Here is a 24,085-nt window from a genome sequence, read left to right on the forward strand (position 1 = left end):
TATATATATATATAAATATTTACCGACTATAAATACATAGACTACATAAACATAGCAAAATAAAATCTACGAGACTCGTGACTCGGTCGATCGATCGGTATTTCTCGCGCGATTCAACGCAACCGATTTCTCTCTGTAGTAATAACTTCTATAAGTACAAGTTCTCACTCGAATTATATTCCCATCCTTGAAAAGATGTTATCATCGATAAATATATTTTTGCTATCAAAATAATTAATTGAATGTAGATGGATGATTAATTGAATATTGTTCTCAATTATTTTATTTTTTTTATCCGATTAATCTTAATTAAATATTCCAAGTATTTTTTTTCGAAAAATTTTTAATATATTGCGCTAATTATTTCTATTTTGGATTGGACCAAAAATCTTTTGGATGCTTTCTAAAAGTGAAATCAACTTAATACAGCATTTAAATACTATAGCAATCGAGTGACGGCGGAAGAAGGCGGTGCGGTATACAATCGTGTTGACGAAGCATAAGAAGCGCGTGTTCATCCACAAGAAACAACTTTTGTAGTCTAAAGTATCTCGCAAATTGATGGTCTTAGTATACTATACCTGAGACACTTCTAAGCCTTGACATATACTTTCCTTTATACTTGTCCTTTTTTACTTTTATTCTATTCTTTCATTATTTCAATACTCATTTAGAATATATATACATTTTATTGAAATGGAAATTAAATTTTCACGATTGTTTCAAAGTTTTAATTTTTAATGACATTAACTTTAATTAAAAATGTTCTCACTTCTCTATTATTAATTCAAAAAGAATAAAAATTGTTCAAAATTTTTATTTTACTTTGTTTTCTTCTGTTCCTAACAACAAAAAAATATTATAATAAGCTTATAAAAAAATGTTTGGAATACAGCATAGCTGTTTTATTTTTTATTTTACATTAATTGATTATGAAATTATTCAAAAACTTAACATGAGAAATTTTATCTTACCTTTCCAAAATAAAAATGTTGAATAAATCTTGAATAATTAATTATCAAGCTGAAATAAATATCATAGTAAAAAGAATTAATTTGAATATAAAATATTTTAAAAATAATTTTAGGTTTTTACAGAATGCATTAATTTAATAATATTTTATGTATACTGTAAGTATTCTCTTTTTAATCTATGTACAGTATTCAAGTCGATAAAATACATGAAGACCAATGAATCACGCAAACATAATGATCTAGCGAATAGCAAATAATTTCTTTTTTTTTTCTTCATATTCATTTCTATTATGGTAGCAAAATCCTTAATGAAAAGTGACGTTGCTCACAATTGTTGCAAAACTTATAGGTAGATATCCTTGTTTATCATGTATATAATTACTTCTATTTGTTTCTCTCTGTCATTTGTGGTAGCAGTGTTGAAGGGACCGGATACTTGTGCTCAAGTATTGAGGCCACACAGGAGAGTTCTCCAGAATTGCTCGCGGTTTCGCCGATACTGCGGATTTATCCTTTACTTTGCTGACGCGTTACGCACTCTACTGCAACGTATAATACAAATACTTTAGCGCAAGTATAAAAATCTATCTGGTATTTTTATTGAATTGATATTAGTGCACTGTATACGTGCAGAATGTCTATCTATGTCTTTTAAATACATGGGAAAGCATTTGGCCGTTGACTTAACGTCTGGCTCACTTTACAATCTCGTTCATATTAAAGACGAATTGAGGTGAGGCTTGCGAGAGAGAAGGTACGTAGAGACGTTCACCTGCCATTTTACTTGAGTCATGATTATCCCAAGAATACGCCGACCGCTCCCTCATACATCTTGATGATTGTGAGAAATATTTGTCGTTTATGTAAATTATATATAAAGCGTCATTTATCCTCTTCTAATCGGTAATATAGTACAATCTTAATTAATATTAGACTAGTATGTCATTTTGCGATAACATTAATTGGAAGAAATTATCAAAAAATATATATATTTTTGGCAAAAGAAATTTGAAGCTATAAAAAAAATAAAGTTATGAATACTTTTATATATATTTGATTTTTTTTTAGAAACTATTACCATTTAATGTAAATTGTTTAACTTATTCATGTAAATTTGAAAGTCACAAAATTTATTTTATGTTTATAATCCTCCTTATATAGAACCACGTGATTCGATCTACAAGACACAGCATCCTCAAAATTCAATTGTCGTGCGGAGAAGTTAGTTCGTTAGAAAGTCTCCTCGCAGTTTCACCTGTGAGTTAAACATTCTCCTATGTAGCGAATCCACAAGGAGAATCTTCAGCTAGTCAGTCGAGATTCCACTATATGATTTTCACATCGACATCGTTTCTTATTTGTATTTCTACCTTTGAACTTTAACGTCGTCTATAGACTTTTTTAAATTAGTGTCAATAAACTCATTGATTTGCCACCATCAGCGTTGTCCAGCACTCTCTCTTATTTTCAGCTTCTGCATTTGGAGACTACTACGTCAGACGCTGTCTTATTGACGTCAATAATATTTTAGTGCCAGATAAAAGGGAGAGAATGTGTTTTTAACACTGGGCTTGGTCCATTGCGCCACGACCCACTGTCATACATTCGATTCTCAATTATTTTCTCCTCGTTTAGAATTTTTTTAAAAAATAAAAATACAATAAATTTTCGTAGCTATATATGTACGCTAGGCTCATAAATTAATAAAATTATCGGGTATCTTAAAGATTTAAAATGTATACAAATAGCTATGGACCACCACAGAATTTCGTTGAAAATGAGAACGGATACTGGTTACATTGTAACGGAAGTTCTTGATTTCACTATATAAACACTCTCAACCAGATTTTCTTTTTGCATTCCGTGACTCTTAAAAAAAAATGTTATGATATATGCAATTTATCGTATGACGCAAAGAGAATATTATCACTAAGAACTGCGTTAAGTGTAGTATAAAATTATGCTTTTACCATTCTTGTATGCGTATTTAGCAATCGTTTTAGTTACAATACAAAAGAATACATGTTATAACAATACCATTGAAATAATTAAATAATATATATTTTAATCACAAACTGGAAACTTATTTTAATTTTAATTATTATAGCATGGAATAGTTATTCTATGATGGTTCCAAGCGAAATCTAATCAAGGAGAAAAGCTGCTTTGATTAATAAGTCCTCAACGCATGTAAAACTTTCGCTCGATTTCATCTGGAATTCTTGGTTCATTAAAAAAAAAAACTACATTCATATACATATATATGATTTTTTTTTCTTGTTATTTTCCAATTCCTTTGGCGCGATAGTGACCACAAATAAATAGTTGTTGGTTTGCCAGGAATATTTACATGAATGGGAAATCGCACGTGCTGGCTATTATTTGTAATTCCTCACTTGTTCAAAGCACTTGTTCAATTCCTCTTATTTACATCAGCCGACACTGATGACCGACGAATGAAGTAAAGGAGAGCCAAGGCAGCCACTAAACCTGGTCAGTATGTCGCGGACCGTTATAAAAGCCCTGAGGCTACTTTTAATTCGACAAGTCTCTTCTGTATGTACCCATCGCATTTATGTTTATCTTCTTTACCTCCTCCGCGTGATTTAACGTTTTTTGCTTTGGATATATATTATTTTAGTTTATTACAAGTTTATCTGAGCCCAGCTTCAGTTATTCACTCGCAAATCAAGTCAGCGATGTAAAGTCTTAGATCAAGATATTCAGGTCATCGAGAGAAAAAAAAGCACTGATGATTATCAACTATTGTAATTCCTTGATGTAAAAGGCAATGAATGTAATTATTTATTTTATTTTTTACTTCATATCTTAATTACAGTTGGACACCTTGATCATCAATGGCAAATCGAGATGCTCATTACGTTATGTCATTATTTATAATAGATACTTCTGTCGGCAAAATAAAAAAACATTAGCTAAAATGTAAAAATATATCTTCAAAAATTAACAAAGTTGTTTATAAAAGCGATCAATCAATCCTGCCGGATATTAGATTCCCTAACCGGCTTGGCAACGATAACTTAAGTTGGAATTTGTCCCCAATACTTCTCATTGGTTTATTTCTGTAAAAAACTTATACACATACTTTTTATATTACTTTTATAAAAACGTTACAAACTTCCATGACTATTTTTATTTTATAATTTTGAATTTTTATTAATCTTTGATTAATTACTTATTAATAGTAAATTATTTTTTAATTTAAAGTCAGCTCATTACTAAAATTCATAAAATTAATTATAAGAAAGAATAAATTTCTTTAAAAAACTATTTTTAAAATGATGAATGAAAATTAATGAAGCTTAAAAAAAATGAAAGTAAAAAGATTATTATATTGATGATATGAATAAACGGAAATTAATTTATAAATTGATGAGCACACATTTAAATAAAAAGCATCAAGTATTCTTGAAGATGAAAGAAAGTTAAAGAAAATTGACGTAATATACTAGTCGTTTAACTATAAACGTTTTAATTGCTATACAACGAATTACTTAGCGTCGGAGCCATTTCAACGTTGGTTAGTAGAGCGATAGACCATGTTTATCATCATTTACGGATCTCTTAATAGCAACTTTTATCGTCATCACAGGGGAGAAGATAAAAAAGCGAACGTTTTCCGCGAGGATGGATATCCGCATATCTAATGCGTCGAACTCAACGACGGAGAACCATCTGTAAATTTAAGTTATACATTTGTTTTTGTTACTCTGTTTCTTATTCTTTTCTTTCATCACCATTCTTATTTTCACTCTTTTGCGCAATTTTTATTTTTTATTTTTTTTCCTATTAATATTTATGAAAGTTTAATTTAATATAGAGAATATGCTGCTCATTCGAATAAAATCTGAAGTTAATAAAACAAATATTATAAGTTAAATTATAAACTTGATGGAAAGTATTTTCACTTAATGATATTACCACAATCATGTATATGTAGATCAATATGTCTTTGAATGTATGTCAAATATCCGTCTGGTCGACCTTGAATAAGTATAAAAAATAAATAGATATTATTCTCTCTTATGATTTCAAATCTAAGTTGAATAAATTAAATATAATAAATTTAAATAGTAATAATATGCAGTGATATTTATGTGTATACGAAAGTTGCTAGAAACATCGGTATCATAATTACCAATTCCTTCCTTCTTTCGAAATGGCTTTTGCATTGCAGAATATTTATTTACTAGTAAACGTTCCCATCCGGTATCATAGCCAAACAGTATACAAAGAATAAAATAATAACAGGAACCAAGTAGAGAGGGTTGTAATTAAACCGATGACCGCCCGTTTTATTTTCATTAGCCAACCAAAGTTTTGAAAGTGGGTCTGCCTCTCAGATCTCGCAACCTTGGTTTTTTTTAATCGTCATTTATTTTTCTTCTCGTTAACGTTATTGCCTCCATAAACCATCAAAATAATATGAACTCATTTCAATACACCAATCGCTTATTAATCTGAGACAATTATCATAAAAAAAAAAATGAAAGAACAAATTATGCAAACGATTTTAAGACTTTACTTATATTTTTATAACGATAAATATCTCGTTATCAGAAAAACACGGTATTAAATTAAAAAAAAAAATATGACAATTATTTTTCAATGAATTGTTGTATTATTATGTGATAACTTGATACTATCTTTGTACTTAGTAGCAGCTAGGCAGGTGAAAAAATGTTAATAAAGTGAATTGAATAGAAAGGAATAATTATGATGTCAATCGGCAATCAGCACACAAACTCAGGGACGATTGATATCGATGACTTATGTATATATGTATATAATATTAACATTATAAAATATACATTTAAAATCAAATTATAATGTTTTATTTATGAATTTTAATCTGAGAAATTGAGGAGAAAGGTACGTGATCTTCGTAGAAAATATTGTAATGTACTTAATGTATTCATAGTAAAGAACGACCTTCTGTATCTATCTATAATACTGTGTCTTTCTTTCTCTGTACTTAGAAAGTCTCCCATTAGTTTACCGATATTTGGGTCGAGTCAAACTAATTAAAAAAATTCATTATTAATTATTAATCCATTGGTACCAAAATATAATAATTATAATTTAACTAACTTGAAACTTTATAAATCAGTAAATATTTGCAAGTCATTAATGCTCACTTTCATATTATTTTTATCCGTAAACGCAAAGCGTCAGATCTGCTCTACATTTGTTTGAAAAATTTTTGCTGATACACTTATTTGAAATGAATAGTAAAGATAATAAATTGGTTCTGATATGAAAGAAATTTTGATATGTAAGACCAATGTAGTTTGTGGTCGATTTACGTTGATAAAATCTTAGAATAGAACCTGATTGAGATCGAAAAAAACGATTTAGTCACGATTATATTAGACGTCATGGCTGTAGTGAAATTTATTGGTACTGCATCATGAGATGAAAAAAAATTTTAATGTTTTTTTTAGTGATAACATTTATTTTTCCATGTCTATCGATAAGATTTATAATTTTTGACACAATGCATTTTTTTCATACATTTACTAAACAATTTATTTATATTCATTCGAGACAAGCAATTTGATACTATGTTTTATTCATTATAGTAATTAAAAGAGCTAAAGCGGAATATGAACTTTTAACGACCTGAAAAAAAATAGATTGTTTTTTTTTTTAATTTTCTACAAATTTAAAAAATAAATAAATAAAAATTTTTGAATAAATTGCATACAGAGAGAAATGTCGGCATAGATAAAATAAAGATACCAACTGCTTTGAATTCCAAAGGTCGCATCGTTTGGATCATAGAAATCGTTATAAGATTACTTAATTTATTATTGTCATAATTATTGTTACTACTACGATCAGAATTATTATTTTTATCGTTGACATACTCCCAACCAGATAACCATTGATTATAAGATAAACTATTTGCCTAAATATTATTTAATTGAGTAAAAAGGATAGAATAAATATATTACATCTATAGTTAGTAGTATATAAAAACGTAATTTAAAATAAACGATAATTTTTTACCATCCAAGTAAACTCGTTGCCGTACCAGCAAAATATAAATAATTCTTCAAGCATAGCTGCGATGAATATAGCGAATTGCATTAAATTTTTGACATCATCTAAGTTCTGAAATAAAATAAAAAGGACAGTTTATTACTATGAATCATTAATTCAATTTATTTGATTCAGTAAGCACGAATAATTCATACTAAAATCATTTGAAAACCATTAAGACAGATAACAGTTAAACTCGATGCAAACTGAAGTAACATGAACGCACTAAATGTTGCATTAAGGTCACGAATAACTTTCATAAGTCTTTGATGATTTTTAATACACGTTATAAATCTTAAACTGAAACTGTCATCAATATTTTTTTCAATTTCATTTTCGTCAAATAACAAAAATGTATGAATTTCCATATCTTCATCAGTTATTTTCATAGCATCACATTTATTTAAAATATCAAAAGTTTCTTTTGGCGATACTATAGTTGCTCGTTTTACAAGTTTACTGTTACAATTTTGGTAATTTGACGTTAAAGCTGCAAATTGCATTGTTGACCATCTGATTAATCCAATTACCAACATATCGGAGGCAAGTAAAATTGTTATGCAGTACGCTACTAAATAAGATTGAAAAAAAATAGCCAATTCACGATTTGGTGACATAGCTGTGTTTATTGGATATTGAGTTTTTAAAGGTAATCCAACTTTCTGTTTATGACCAAAAAATAACATTAATATGGGAAGAAATGATGGTGGCACAAAAAAAAGTGTAACTTGTGCTTCTTCTTTAAATGCACAACTTTTAATACACATTACTATTCCTTGATCTAAAAGTAAAGTTTAATAACATTAGCATTCATTATTTAAATAATAAATTTATTAAATTTACCAGATGATTGTTGTAATATATTGATTGGATTGAACACAACATCAACGTGATTCATTATTTCATCGTAAGATAACGTAAATTTTAAAAATTTTAATAGACACATAATAAGGCCAATAATAAAACCTCCGATTTCCCCAGCAACTGTTAAATCTGTAATATTATTTATAGCAATAGCACTCATACCTGCTATTTGAATGATTATAGCTGAATAATTAAAAATTCTGAAAATAAAATGTAAAATTTTCCAGAAAATGTTAACTGATGGTAAAAGAGGCCAAATACCGCTATATCTGTAATTATTATTGCAGGAACATATTCTTTGTGAATAACTTTTTAAAGTCTTTATAATTTTATTACATTATACCTTAAGGTTTTAGTACAGATATTTAAAAATCTACGATGTGTATAAGTCAGCGTTCCTTCCATTACTGAAGTATGAATAAAATTTGTTTCCTCAAACTAAAAATAATTTCTTTGTTACAAAGTGAATAGTAAGGGGTGAAAAATGTATCCACAGAACGTTTATTATTAAATATTTTAAAATAAACTACTTCTTTTCTTTCTTTGTTGCAGTTTTCACAACGTATTTTTTTCTGTTTATATATTATTTATTCGAAAATTATATAGGGGTTGAAAAAAATTACACTTACGATGTATATTATATTTTTAAAGGTGGTGAAAAGAATAAAGTTTACTTTGTATGAATGCTATCTTTATATCACTGAAAAAAAGGTGTGAATAATAAAAAAGTTTGTTGAAAAATCATCACCTATGCAGTGCCAGAAAAAAAAATTAGGGGTGGGAATTTTTTCTTAACTAACCCCAAGTCAGTCTATATTTAATATCCGTAGAGTTAACATTGGGGATTTGTATCAAGTGTCTTAAACATAAAAAAAAATTGTGTTAAAAATTATTCTGTTCTTTAAAAACGATAAACAACCCCAGTTAAAAAAAAAAAATAAAAAATATTATAGAAGTATCGGGTTAAAATTTTCTGACGCCAGTGTACGAAGTGAGTTCTACTTGTCTTATTTTTTACAATTGATAAAATTTCGGCAATTTTTATTATTTTAAATTTGTATAGATTAATCTGCAACGAACTTTCACCTCATGATGTTTAAATATCGATATTTAATTCAATGTTGAATATCTTTTTTTTTTTTATTTTTTATAAATAACATACTTGTTTACAACTTTTACTTAACTCTTGATTTTTATTTGTTCTTTACTATATTTAAATCTCACGATGCAATATATGTTGTTTTCCATATATAATCAACACCAAACCGCATTGCATATAAAGTCAGTAAATATATATTAATATATTTAAATGTAAATCATAAAGTTATTTTATAACTAACTTGCACTTACCTCAAACTCTATTAAGTTACTTTAATTGTAATTTTTTTTTTTTTTTTATTATCACTTCACTTCCTTTTTTCTCTTATTCTCGCATTCTCATGATGACATGACTTAAACAATTGTATGATTCCGCATTCGCGTAATCGACCAACAATGAACGATTTAGTAGTGAGAATTTAATGTTATACATAATTAAATTATATTTCCGTCTTTCTTCTATTGAATGATTTATACTTGAAAAAAATACTTTTTTTGTTGGCTCGAAAAGCATATCGAAGAAACTTCAATTGATTGACGATCTATGAAACGAATAAATGGAAAAAAATACATTATTAACGAATTAAATAAGTAAAATTAAGTTATGAATTTGAAAAAATTATTTTCACATTTGCCATTTAATAATAGACCTTCAATAATGATTTTTTTTCTTTATTTCAAATGTAAAGTGTTTTAGCGTATTAGCACATACAATCGATACAAAGTAGTTAATATATGACTGGATTATTCCCTACCTAGAGAGAGGCGTAAGATTCATGATCTTTTGAAATAATTACAGAATTAATTCACATAATGCTATTGGCATAAGAAATTCTATACTCATAAGTTTATTACTGTGATGATATGTATCTATGTAAGAAAAAAAAAATTCTCGTAAGTCAGTGTTAGACTGCAAAGATGATACTTGTAAGACCCTTGAGCCTGAGTACTTAATTAAATTACTTAAAGTTATTTGACCACCAAAGCTATTGCGTGAACACGTGTTTTGCGTAAATGTACAAATAGACGATGGATAAATCGTCTTGGTAGTGTGGAGAATACTCTCGATGCAAGTTCTCACGATCCGGTACTTTCTCCACTAGTCAGCCAACGTTAAGTTGTAGCCCAATCGACAACTCGATTGGTCCAATGTACAGGTGTCTCCATTATTTTAACATGTCCAACATATATAATAAATATATTTTTCTTCTTCAAACAATCCATACGAAATTTACCGGACCACTTGACCTACAAATCAATATATACATAAATTATACAAGAATAAACGATTTAATTTTATTAAGAGCTATAAAAAAAAAATTTCATCAATTATTATTCTTCTTTATTACTCTTTTTTGGTTGGCCAATTTATAAGTCAATTTGTAAATTTTTATTTTGCAATATGTATATTATTAACTTCAAATTCACTTGACACTTAAAATTATAAGTTAGCGGCATCTGGTATATTGAAAATTGCAAAATAAATTGCTGAATAATTCGACGACCGTTTGGCGTCGAACGTGGCGATTTCTCTCTCGTCATCTCTCTTAAAGGTGTCTCTTTTGCGGCTCGCCCATGTCACATAATCACTGTTGATATATGCAACGTAATAGAAATGCTTGTTCTATGTATATACATATATATGCGTATAAAACAAGACTAACTAGATTTAAAAATGCATAATACTTCTATTGTTATTACAATTTATATTGTTGTGTATTCTTGGCCGGCTCGCATATGTTCTGACACCGAGTCGCTGACCGGGAAATGAGCGCATTGCCCTAAAGATATGCTTGCTATTCAATTGCAATAACTCTTTAGACAGAATCCTATTACAAACTTTCATAAATATTTCGTGACTGGCAGATTAAATAATATTCCATTGATATATACACCAAATACCTAAAAATAAAAATTGTAGTTCAAGGACTTGTATTATTCATTACGTACCTTATTTAAATTCTTGTAAAAAACCTTGGGCAAGGACAGCGATTCAATTATGATGTTTAAACAGTTGCCAGACATTCGTTTTGATGTTAATTTTAAAAAAAATCCCAACTAGTAGCCAAGCTGTCTGACCAAAGATGTTATATCTGAAGCAGGTAGGTCGCGGTCACAGGGAGACTCGAGGGAGATGGGTACTTGATGTTATTTCTCAGTAAACGTGCTCTTCTTGTTTCTTTTGCCCCTTAACATTCTCAAATAGCCGTCCTTTCAGTGCAAGCGACGATTAATCGGTCGGTGCGGATGAATGAACCAGACTCGACCCGGTAGCCTCAGTACCCCGGTCTACTCTCGACTACTCTATGACTTGATCGTTCGCTTGACCAACGGACGTCTCCTTTTACTATATATGCCAACTTGTGTTTACCGGCGCTCCTCTATCCTTTTCATGCCACACCCGGTCGTAGAACGTAAAAGATTAACCAGCGGCTATTGATGTTGATGATGATGATGATGGTCTAGTGTCCGAGAATCTCTTCAACCTCGCCGTATACCTACTGACCTCACTTGGGCTCCAACTGTTCAATAACTGATTTACTACACATTAGCCTTTTCTTTTCTTTTGCCCTCGAACTGCATATTGCATTCCTCAAGTTTACTATAAAAAATTTAGATACTGATGATGTTAATTAATTCTTTTGATTTACGGCGTACAATAGACTCAGCTTGTTTCAACATTTTTTTATACACTTACATACATACTTATAATTATTATTTTTTATTTTTTCAATGAATTAAATTTATATTTTTGCGTTTAAAATGTATGTTAAACATGACTAAAATTGGCTTCAACTTTTTTCAAATAAATTCTTCCATTCACTCATCAGTCAGCCAACGAGAAAAATTAAAATAAATCTATATCGGTAAAATAATTATACAGCAACTAAGTTTCAATCTAAAAAATCACATTAACGTTTATTCCGATTTTAATATTTACTAGTTGAGAAGAGATAAGAAAAAAATTTTAATGTCTACACTTAATCTTTTGCGCTATTTTAAGTAGAAAAATTAATATCATACTGAATAACCCAAGTAGCTCAGACAATTTTAAATCCATAATAGTATTTACCGAAGAAATCTGAGAAAAGGATGAAGAAAACATCAGACATGATATGTAAAGAAAGAAAGAGAGAGGTAAGCAAAAAGATTGCTTGCCGACGAGACTCGCAACCGAGTTTTGCTCGTGCCAACCTGAGTCGGTCAAATAACTGTATATGTCAAGTAGAGGGTCTGCGCGACATCTTCGGCATTGTCTAACGATACCCGTGACTCTTCAACGTCCTCTCGACCTTCTCCGATTTCCATATTTGTTCATTATATCAACATACTCTTCAACTTTGTTTATATATCTCAAATGTAGATTTACTCTAAACCAATTTGACCTCGAGATTATCTTATTCTCACGTCAACTCTATTTCTGATGTGAATGATCTTCGCATCGCCACCAATACTTTTGTAAAACAAAAAAAAATAATATGTACAAGGTCATTTAAAACCACTGATGATTCTAGAATTTCTTTTCCTGTTTTATACTTCTATGATATTCAATATACTCTTCATGGTCTGTTAGGTAATGAAGTGTTAAGTTGAAACAATCAAAACAATTATTGCTTATGTTCATATTATGCTTCAATACAAAGTAATATAGCCTATTAATAAATACGTTTATTTTTTTCTAAAATAAAAGTAAAATTATTGTGTTTTTAAATTTCATAGACGATGCAGTTTCACAAAGAGACAATTCCGGTTTGGATCGAGATGGAAGAAATGGTAAGTGCTGATTTTGTTGATAATTTTTAAAATTACTGCATGATTAAAGCGAATAATAATAATAATTATAATTGCATGATTATGCCGTAATCGCATTGCAAAGCAGGCATTCTCAAAATAATTAAGATTCAAATATAAATAATTAAAATCATTTTCAAAAAACATTGAACTAGTGTTAATTAAATTAAACTATTGTTATAAAGGATAAAAAAAAGTAAGTTTTGTTATCGGACAGTCTTTTCCTACCGAGCGACTCTTCTGTTTCTGCTCTTAATTTTCGTCATTTAATATCTCTTGTGAATCTCAAGATTTCTCTTTACTTCTATTGCATCACTATCATCATCTAGATTTATTACAGAATAAGTCATACAATACATTTTCTTAAGATTTAAGTTCGTATAGACGCATGATGCGGCAATTTATATATATCTTTTTTCTTCTTTGTAACATTATCTTTACTTCTATATACATAAATATCTATATATACCTGAATATATCCTTATTTAATTAATTTAATTTCCATTTTTATTTCATTTAATAAATAATTTACTTTGCTATGATCATTATTACATTTTTATTAATTCTAATTTTCTGCAACTGACTGATCCGATGCAAATCAATTATTTAAAGATGCCGAACTGTAAATTTAATACTGAAATGAATATATATATATATACTTTGTACTACTTAAAATTAATACATTAATACCGATGTGGTCCAGCTTTCTTCAATTGTACATGTATATACATATACAGATACATTTATATTTAAATTGTATTATAGATATTCAAAAGAACTATTTCTCTATTAATCTTATTCACAAAATTACTTCTTTGCTAAAAGACTAATAAATATATTAAACAGATAAAATCCGCCTCAAAGGTAAACTATTTAACGATTAATAGATTAATAAGCTTTTCATAAAAATTGTTAATTACTTTTAATAATTGATAATGAAATGTATAAATCAATAAACATATTTTATTATTACATATATATATTTATACGAGGGAGGTGGTTTAAAGCTTCGATGGAGCATAAAAATAATTTCTACATTGACATACACATGCATATAAATAAATAAACAAATTTTTTTTTGGGCTCGTCTACTAAAGTTCGTCTCTCTCTTTTTTTTCTGTTTCTGTTACTGCTCCCGCCTGCCATGTCCCTGCCTCTTCAACTTCTTCTCAACAACTGTGGATGCCGTCTGTCTCCAACGTTCGCCCGCCACCTCCGTCTCTCCGATATTACTTCTACATATTTATAAATAAACAATATTAAAACAAATATTATATTTTAAATAATCAAACGTAATTACATATACTACTAACAATGACTTTTGTACAAAAAAAAATTTATTATTATTTCTTATTGACTTACTAAACAAATCTCCGCAATGAAAATATTTATAAAACAATTGTACAAATGACTTGACGACAATAATTATTTTATTTTTATATTTATTATGATTAAAATTAAAAAAAAAACATTACATTTATTTAATAATTAAAATAATAGACATGACAACAGTTCTTCTTGTATCCGCTCGTCCAGGTAAATCAGTTCCTCCTGTTGGTTTAATTGGCAAAACAGCACGAACATTTGTTCAAGACGGCGCTAGTACTGAATATGCAACTCAAGTTGTAGGTACAACGTTAGATGATGGACGTGTTTATGCACGTATTTTATCGACATCAAGTCGTGTTTTTTATGATAAAGACAGTAGTAGTAGTGGTAGTTTATCATCAAAACCTGAATCATCAAAAATAAATCCATTTCTCGTTTACCCATCACGAGTATCACCACAAGATGAATGGAAACTTTTTGGTGGGGTTATTGAAGAAGATGATTCGTCATCGAATGCCGGTAAACGTGAAGAAGCAATAATACGAGAAGAAATATCATCATCGTCATCATCATCAAGTAGCTCTAATGAGCCTCATGACCGAGAAAATGATATATTTGAAATGAGACGTGAATTTAATACCGATAATCAAAGATTTAAACCTGCTAAAGTACGCACACCTAATTTACCAACTTATACAGTTAAGCATGAGCTGATTGGGCACCCTGGCTCAAATGAAGATAATGAAGAAGAAACAAGAAGTTTTAAACCAAGGATACCGAAAATTTTTAAACAACCATCTCGTTTAATTGCTAAAAAAGAAAGTTCACGATCTTTCAGTACAGTTACTTACTATGGTTTTGCTGATTTTACAACGATTGTTGGTGACACAATTATTGTATTTTCACCCAGCACAGCTCCAGTACCTTCTGCTCGTCCTGTAACTAAGATTACAGGTGATGCGACCTTAAGACCTGGTGATGGAAGTGCTGTATCGATTCAACCTACAAGTATTATACGAAATGATAAAACAGCTGATCCTCTTTTGGATGCTATTAATGGACGTAAACAATCAGAATCAAGTGTCTTAACTCCTAGTATGATTGAAGAACCTGAAGAATTATCATCATCTAAATCTACACCCCTGCTTTTACTTCCTGAAACAGAAAGTCTTAAACCAACTGGGTTACTCAAAGTTGTTGACTCAACAACATCATTAGATGGTACGACAACTCATTATAAGAGTCTTATTTATGGTACTTATGTTGGTACTAATTATGCTCAGATTATTCATACATCTTCAAATGTATATTTCTTCCCTGATGAAGCAACTGTCACTTATGATACGACAGTAAAGCCTGAGGAAGAAACTGAAGAACCTTTAACAACAATGGGGATTGATACAACAACATCATCAATACCAACAAAAGATGAAACACTTTCTTCTGAAAATAATGAACTCACCACACCTTTGGAAGAAACAACAGAGAATTCATCGACATTGAATATTGCTCATACTACTCCAATGGAACCAGATATTCCTAATGATATTCTTAATGATCCTCAAGGCCGTAGTGTCAAAGGAGGATCAGCTAAAAATAATATCAATGATGATGGTAAAAAACTTGAATTTGCTACAAGATTACTACCTTCTACTGCTTATAAAACATTTACGTATTTCACAACTTTCTTTATTCCTGATGAAACAAATAAAGATTTAACTACGACATCTGTTAAATCACGAGAAGTTGTTTCTTCTGAAGTATCTTATCTTACAGAATTAATTCTACCAAGTGCTACTAATGATGTTTCGTCAATATCAACGGCATCAACAACAGTACCTCCCGTAGATACAACATTTTCATCAGTTTCCACAACGACAACTCCTTCAACACCTTCAGAAGCAAGCCCTAAAACAGAAGATGAGGATTCAACAACAAAACGAGAAGAAATAGAACTTATTTTCAAAACTCTTTATACGACTTATACTTATTTGACGACATTCTTCCAAGAAAGTACATCAAGTGTTTCTAGTCGTGAAGTTGTTGAGACTAATGTCGTAACTCAGACTATTGGACCTGATGGAATATTTGGTGATGTTGCTGGATTATTTAATGATGATATAACAATTACTCCAACAAAAATTCAAGATACTGTTCAATCTTCAACTATTTTGATGCCTGAAGAAGATTTGGTAACTTATGAAGCTTCTACTACTCTAGAAGATTCAACAACTGAAGCTGGTTTAACGACATTGCAGGATCTAGAAGATGGTAAGACTACAATTGAAGACAGTGTCAATAAATTATCTATACTTGAACCAAGTCCTACACCTAGTGTAGTTACTGATTTACCGAAATTCGAAACAAAAACTTATTTCACAACCTACACTTATTTTACAACTATATTTGTTGATGATGAAACAGAAATAGAAACAAGAACTGAGGTCTTCAGTAATATTATAACGGAAAAAATTGAACCAACAGCAGTGGTTCCACCACCACAAGAACCATCTTTAATTCCAACAACACCAAAAAGCGCACCTGCACCTCCACCAGATATTCTTGCATACTTAGAAGCGATAAAAAAACAAAAATCTCAAGAGGAAGCATTAAAAGCTGCTAAAAAAGTTCAAGAAACTGGTACAGGTAAAACAACTATCAAGCCTGACGAAAACGAACGAACAACTCTCGAGATGTTAGAGGATTCAACAGAAAAAGTATTAGTTGATGGTGAAGTACTTGGTTCTATGATAACCGATGTAATATCTTCATCCAGCTCTAGTGATGGACCAATACTCGAGCCATCAATGGAAAAGAGAAATGTTGGCGCTGCACCCGAAGATCAAGAACTCTCAGAATCAAATCATCATGAAGTCGAACCAGCGCCCACACTTCTTCTTCGTACAAGTTACACGACATTTACATACTTTACAACAATGTATAAAGGTGACGCGAGCAATGTTGTTTCTCGGTTAGAAACAGTTACAAATGTCGTGACAGAAACGATAAGACCCACGCCGGCGATTGATATGTCAGCAACTGAAACAAGTACTCTTCCTGTAACTTACTTTACCACCTTTACTTATTGGACGACATTTTATCGTGCCGGAGATACGATAACAACGAGCCGTGAAGAAACTGTTAGCAATGTAGTCACACCTGGTGTATCACCAACTCCAAGTGTTCAACTAGGAGTTATCATGACCTATCGACCCGACTCATTGCTCAGCGATGAAGAAGAAACAACAGACAAAGCAATTGCTGATAATGAAGTTATGGAATTAGAAAAAAGTACAAGTCCTATTCCTTCACCCAAAGAAATAGTTTACTCAGCTCCAGAAGATCAACCAGTAATTGACGTATCAACAATTAATCCAGAACCAACAACGTATTATACAACTTTCACGTACTTTACTACGTCTTATATTGGAAATGAAACAGTTCTCAATTCTAGATTAGAGACAATCACCAGTGTAGCACTAGGAGAAATTCCTAAAGCAACAGGAAGAGCAATCGGGGCAGTACCAACAAAACTTCAGAATCTTGAGACAGAAGAAAAAATACGTACAGTTGAGGTGACGCCTACGAAAGTAGCTGAAGAGCCTAAAACAGGTTTAATATCAACACTAAAGTCTAGTGCTGTTGCTAATGGAACAACTACTCACTTTACAACGGATATTTATGGTACATACATTGATGGTTTATATGCGCAGTTAGTGCAGAGTAGTACGAGCTTAGAAACTCCATCTTTGACTTCAAGTACTTCAGTCTCACCAACAGCAACTTTAGCCACTCCAGCTCTTCCTACTGGCATTCTTTCATTAAATAAAGGTAGTATTATTGATGCTGATAAAGTAACTACTGTTTACTTTGCTACCAGTCAAATTGGCACACTTATCGATGGGCTCTATGCTAAAGTTATTGAAAGTACTTCAAGTACAAAAATAGATGCCGAAAGAAAAGCTACATTGAAACATCCAGAAGAACGTCATAGAACTGGATTAGTAAGACTTATTAAAGGGCAAATAGAATCTGATAGTGTAACTATCGTTTATCAGTCTAAAGTTATTGGTACAAGCATCGAAGGACGATATGCGCAAATTATAGAAAGTACTTCTAGTTATCTTCATGGCTCAAATACAGTTTCTCCGACAGCAACAGTATCTTTTCTTGCTTCTCAAACTCCAGGCCTTCCATCCCCTACTCCAGTAGTAATTCAGTCATCATTATCTGAAGGAAGTCAAGAAGACAATGGAACTAATGAAGAAGAGAATGAAGGAGGAGAAGAAGAAGACGAGGAAGAAAATGAAGATGATCAGAAGCCAAAGAAAAAGTCACGTCTTACTTATCCTGGTCGGAAGAGTACATTTACTCCTGCTATCAGACCATTCTTGTCACGAAGCAGGCCGACGTTCAATCCAAAAAGAAAAGGTGCTCAAGCGGCCACAACAATTACACGAACTGACATCACACCGACAATAACAGCGACTTTAGCTGGAACGAAAGGAAATCGTTTTTCTTCTTCACGAAGTCGATCAGTTATTTCAGCATCCGCAACAGCTTCACTTAATTCATCAAGACGTTTTTCTGGAAGGAAAACACCACTTAGCTCATCACCAACCGGGCCAGCAAATGCACGCAGTAGAAGTTCAGGCAGATTTTCTCCTTCGTCAACATCTTCTTCTGCTCGACGTGGATCCAGTTCTGTTATCCGCGGATCTTCAGCAAGACCAGCTATCAGAGGATCAAGTTCATCATTTGCGGGGTCATCTTCACGATTTAGAAATGGCATTAGACCATCCTCAACTTCGATTAAACCGTCTCAAACAATTAGTCCAACAATAGCTCCAGTCACAAAATCTGATGATCAAGAAGATGAAGCAAATGAATTTACTGCAACAACTTTTGTAACAGATGAGACACCTTTCCCAACTGAATTTGATGATTTTGAAGAAACTGCTACCACAATACCTATCAGAACAACAACTGAGTCTTCAAGAAGATCTACTAATCCGCTTCTTAGATTTAGAAGACCATTAAACCTATCTCCAGTATCTCGTAGTACTTCTCAACCACGACGAACTACTACTTCTACAACAAGTACCCCAAAAACTCCAACAGTTGCTCCTAGATCTTCTAACGCCCGATCACTTAATTCTCCGACGCTTCCACCATTTTCTTCACGTTCCAGAGGTAATAATCGTCTCTTCCCACCTCGAAATTTCATCAACCAACGTCAACCAGACCCAGTAGAAGAAATTGAAAATCCCGAAGAGAGTGATGATACTAATCTCGAAAATGAAAAATTAGTTGAAGAAATAGTCGATAACGATTATGAAGGTTCAGAAAACAATAAACGTCGCCGTATTCCCAATAAAGCTGATGTGTCCTCTACAACATCAAGACCTACATATGGTAATAGATATATTTCTCAGAGAAGAAGATCAAAACGTCAAGCACCTCAATTACGTTCATACTCAGCTAATCGATACCGCAGACCTGGAAATATTTATACGTCAGCAGAAGATCGATCAGATGACGATACTTCTAATGATGAAGATGAAATTGTAAAACCTGGATCTCGATACATCGCAAGAGGAAGATCTCTTTCATCGACTCGAAATGTTGCCAAAAGTACTACAGAAAAATATTCCAGTGAGTCCGGTGAAATTTCAAACTCAAGAAACAGAAGACCAACTAATAGTCGAGTAAAACCTAGTCCTACAGCATCAACAGGAAGACAATTCACTTTACGAGAAAAGAATCCTTCTTATAAACGTACTTCTTTTACTAAACAAGATAATTTGAGGAGACCAAATTCAAGAGTCAGAACTACGAATGGAAGACGTACAACAGAGTCTTACGATTCTCGACGAGGTACTACTCCATGGACAATTTCAAGAAATCGAAATATTAATAGAAGAGTACAACCAAGAGGCAGAGGTGGATCACGAGAAGATTTGATTGGTTATAGTAGAGACGACAGTCCAATCACGGTTACTCATTATGTACCAACTGAAATAACACTTCCAGTAGTATCTCATGGTACTACTGAATTTCGTAGTATCATTACAGCTAGTCCAAGTATTGAAGTACTCAATCCAGAAGCTTATAATACAGTAACCGGTGGTGATGGCCGACAACTTGTTGTCCTCGTCAGTGAATCGACTTCATTAAATCCTCTTGGTCAGACTGAAGTAACACGTTTTCTATTACACAGTACACCAACTACCAGAGTATCGCATACGTTAACTACCGTTGGTGGTCGACGTGTTTCACAGTCTCTTATTGTACCTTCAACTGTTTATTCTGTCGAGAATGTTGTATCAACCATTCCAGCATCATTTAATAATCAAAATAATCCTCTTGCAAATATACTATTGTCACAATTGTTAGGTCAATTGGGTCCTAAAAATCCAAATTTTGCTAATGTCCAAGCGCCTGACGTTCAAGCGACACCAACAACTCAGTATAACGTCAGAACAACAACTTATGTCACAACAATTACTAAAGAAAAAAGTACGATTATACCTTTGACATTTAGGGGTAAAGAAATTCTAACGACTCTTGTTGATTCATCAACAGACGTTGTTACAGCTACTGAATTTATTACGGATACAGTTCTTGTTACTCCAACAGCAGCATTACCAGCTGCTAATCTCAATTCACTTCTTCTTCTTCTTCAACAATCCCCACAAATTCAGCAGCAACAACAACTTCAGCTACAGCTGCAGCAGCAACAACTACAGCAACAACTTCAGCAACCTCAAGACCCACTATTTTCGGTCGCGCCAATATCCAGTCAAAGTAATTCACTCCCTGGTGAAATTGAGCGTAAACATCAACCAGCAGATCTTGATTATCGACCTGAAGATGATTCTTCAGCGTCAGTTGAAGAATTTGATATACCAGTAGCACATAAAGTTAAATCAGAAAATAAAAAAGTTAATTCTGAAAAAACAATGGATGATTCTTCAGCTTCATCCATTTCAAGAAGAAGACGTAATTTGAATGACGAAGTAAGGCCGTCTATTCCACCATCACTTTATGCCCATTCTGACGCTACATCTGGTCTTAGTCCCAGTGAAGAATTTATGGGTGTACATGCACCAACACAGAGTCTCGAGAGCGTTGTGGGTGACGTCGGACGGCACATTTCCACGTCCATCCGTGCCTAATCCTGTCCTAATTTATATTTCTTTTATTATTATTATTTTTTTTAATTATACATAACTATTATTTCTTTCCATACCCAATATAACAACGTCTTGTACCTTAAGCCGAACGTCCTATATCTCAGCTTATCGTTTATTTTTCTTTGCTCACTTTATTTTATTATAGACGTGAGTCTGAAATACATGATATTCGGCTTAAAGTACCAAGCTGCCGGAAGTAATCCCTTCCAAATCCTCCAAAGATTCTCTCATCCATCTTTAACTATTTTTTATACATCTCTAAGATAACTCGTTCCCAATTCTCCTTCTCTATTATTTCTTTAAATTTTAACTCACTATTTTACATACACTCAGAACATTTCAAATCCTCAATTCCATAAATTTGATATCCTTTATTGCCGCACGTGCGCCCACACACTCAACGAAATCTCTCAGAAATGACTTGCGACCAAATATAAAAAAAAAAATTATTATTTATTAAAGACAACTGGATTCACGTATACAATATAAACCATGACACGCTTTAACGCTGCGCTAAAAGCTTATATTTTTATATTTAAAAAAAAAAAATATTTTTATTATGCTTGTGATTGATGCACGTGGTTTTTGATAAATAATTAAATAATTAAAAAAAAAAAAAAGAGAAAAAAGACAAGACATGGTCTTTTCAGATTATGCTATTGAGGAACAAAAATATTCAGTTGATGAACAAAGTTACTACGATGATTATTATGATGAACCTGATGATTATGTTCAAACTAAACGAAGAAAAGTGATACGAGTACGGGTACCATCTCATTTATCTCACAATAGAAAATCTGAAAGAGCACACAAATATACTGTAGTAAGGAAACGACCACTTGTACCTTACACAAAATCTTCAATACCTGAAAAAATAATTCCACCATCACCGCGACGAATTGTTGTAACACGTGTTAGAAGTCTTGGTGCTCGATCGAGACAATTTGATTATGAAGATTCAATTTACCCTGACAGTACATTATCAAAACGTCATAAAGTTACGGTTACTCGTACGAGAAAATTGAGACCAACTGGAAATATTGAGTTAACTCAGACACCAAAAACACGAGTAACTAGAAAAAAACTTGTTACAGTACGGCCTGTTGTTTCATCAACTCCGACATTTGCTATTATTACGACAGGTTTTTATGGAATTCCTGATAACGATGATGAAGAAGGTGATGAGAATGACGATGTTAATAATGATGATGAAGGCGATACTGAAGATAATGTAGAAGAAGATGATCATGTAAAAAATACTCAAAGTGAAATCGAAGAGTCAGCTGAATTACCACCGAGTCTTGTAGGTACAGCTAATGACATTGAAAAACCAGAGATTGAGAATGCTAAAGATGAGGAACTTTCAAATAAGTTTGAGGTAGAAGTTCCTGTAGAACCTAGTACAATAAGTGATATTACACCAGTAATTATTACCGACAATTTCTTTTTTCCTGCATCGTCAGATAATGATGAAGAAGAGAATGGAGAAATAGATGAAGATGAAAATAATTCTACGACCGAAGAAATTGTTCAAGACATAGACGATTCACAAAGGCACACATACGAAGAACTGGAGAATGAAAAAGTCGATCATGCTCAGAATAATGAAAATGAAGAATTAATGACAACAGAAAAAATTCCAATAACTGAAAAAATAGAAACAACAGAGTCTTCTCCAACAACAATTGAAAATGTTAACTTAGAGGATTTAAAATCTACTACTCAATCAAGTACGACAGAAATACTTTTAGAACCATCTTCACCATCATCTCCCGAATCTGAACAAATTTATAATACTACAGAAAATATTAATGAAAATTCAGAAGAAGAACTAAGTGTTGTACCACTAAAACCTTACACTGAAACTTCTTCTTCTTTATTATGGTCAAGTCTTGACTCTGATCAGCTTTTAATGAGTTATATACCGAGTGTGATTCCATTGGAATCATCAATGAGCCATAGCGAGGATTATCAGTCTCTTTTTGAACCAACTGAAACTCTACAAACTGAATCTTCAAGCTCAATCTCAAGCTCAAGCTCAACAACAGAAACAACAACAACAACAACAACAACAACTTTTGTGACTTCCCCAACGCCTGAAGAAATTGAAGCTGGTCTTTCTGACGAACTCTACTTATCCTTATCAAGACCAGATTTTCCACAAATGTTTCCATCTCAATTTCCTATAAATGAGCAGGAGTCAAAGGTGAATGATGAAAATTATTCGCTTCCTGCGTCAGTATCCTTGGAACCCGAACCAATTCCAACTGTTGTTTTCACCGAGACTATTGTTACCTCAACTCGATTAAGAACTTATACTTATGTTGTCACTAAATTAAATGGACTAGAAACTCAGGTGACGTCTTCAACGACTGTTCGACCTCGCGTGACGACACTGACACTGACAGTACCTGTTACAATCATACCCTCCTCAATCGAGAGTGTGGAATCTATACGTCTCAGCACCGTAACGACTGCCTCACGTCGAGAACCCGATGGTGAGTACTATCCCAGTTCCTTAAAATTCATATCAAGGAATTTATTCAATCATCGAGGATTTCTCCAAATAAAATCCTTAAAAACCCATCATGCCGTAATTATTTATTCAATAATTTAATATATATAGTTCTTTGCTCTAAAAATATCTTTCAAAAATATTTCTAAAAATTGATTCTTTATGTAAAAAAAAAATTTCTGTACAAAAAATTTCTTATTCTTCATTTAATTGTTTAATTAATTACTTAATTAATTTTTTTCAATTTTTAT

At 31.8% G+C, this 24,085-nt stretch overlaps 1 protein-coding gene across 1 annotated transcript in view; it reads left to right on the forward strand.

The window, feature by feature from the left end:
- Positions 1-24,085, forward strand: part of LOC103573962 (mucin-17) — a 44,872-nt gene that overhangs the window by 9,485 nt on the left and 11,302 nt on the right. The window contains exons 2-4 of the mRNA XM_053741565.1: positions 12,723-12,776; positions 14,295-21,285; positions 21,941-23,817. Of these exons, the coding sequence (XP_053597540.1) occupies positions 12,723-12,776; positions 14,295-21,285; positions 21,941-23,817 (8,922 nt within the window). The remainder of the gene's footprint in view (positions 1-12,722; positions 12,777-14,294; positions 21,286-21,940; positions 23,818-24,085) is intronic.

The sequence above is a fragment of the Microplitis demolitor genome, chromosome 8 (assembly GCF_026212275.2).
Source record: "Microplitis demolitor isolate Queensland-Clemson2020A chromosome 8, iyMicDemo2.1a, whole genome shotgun sequence".
Lineage (NCBI taxonomy): Eukaryota > Metazoa > Arthropoda > Insecta > Hymenoptera > Braconidae > Microplitis > Microplitis demolitor.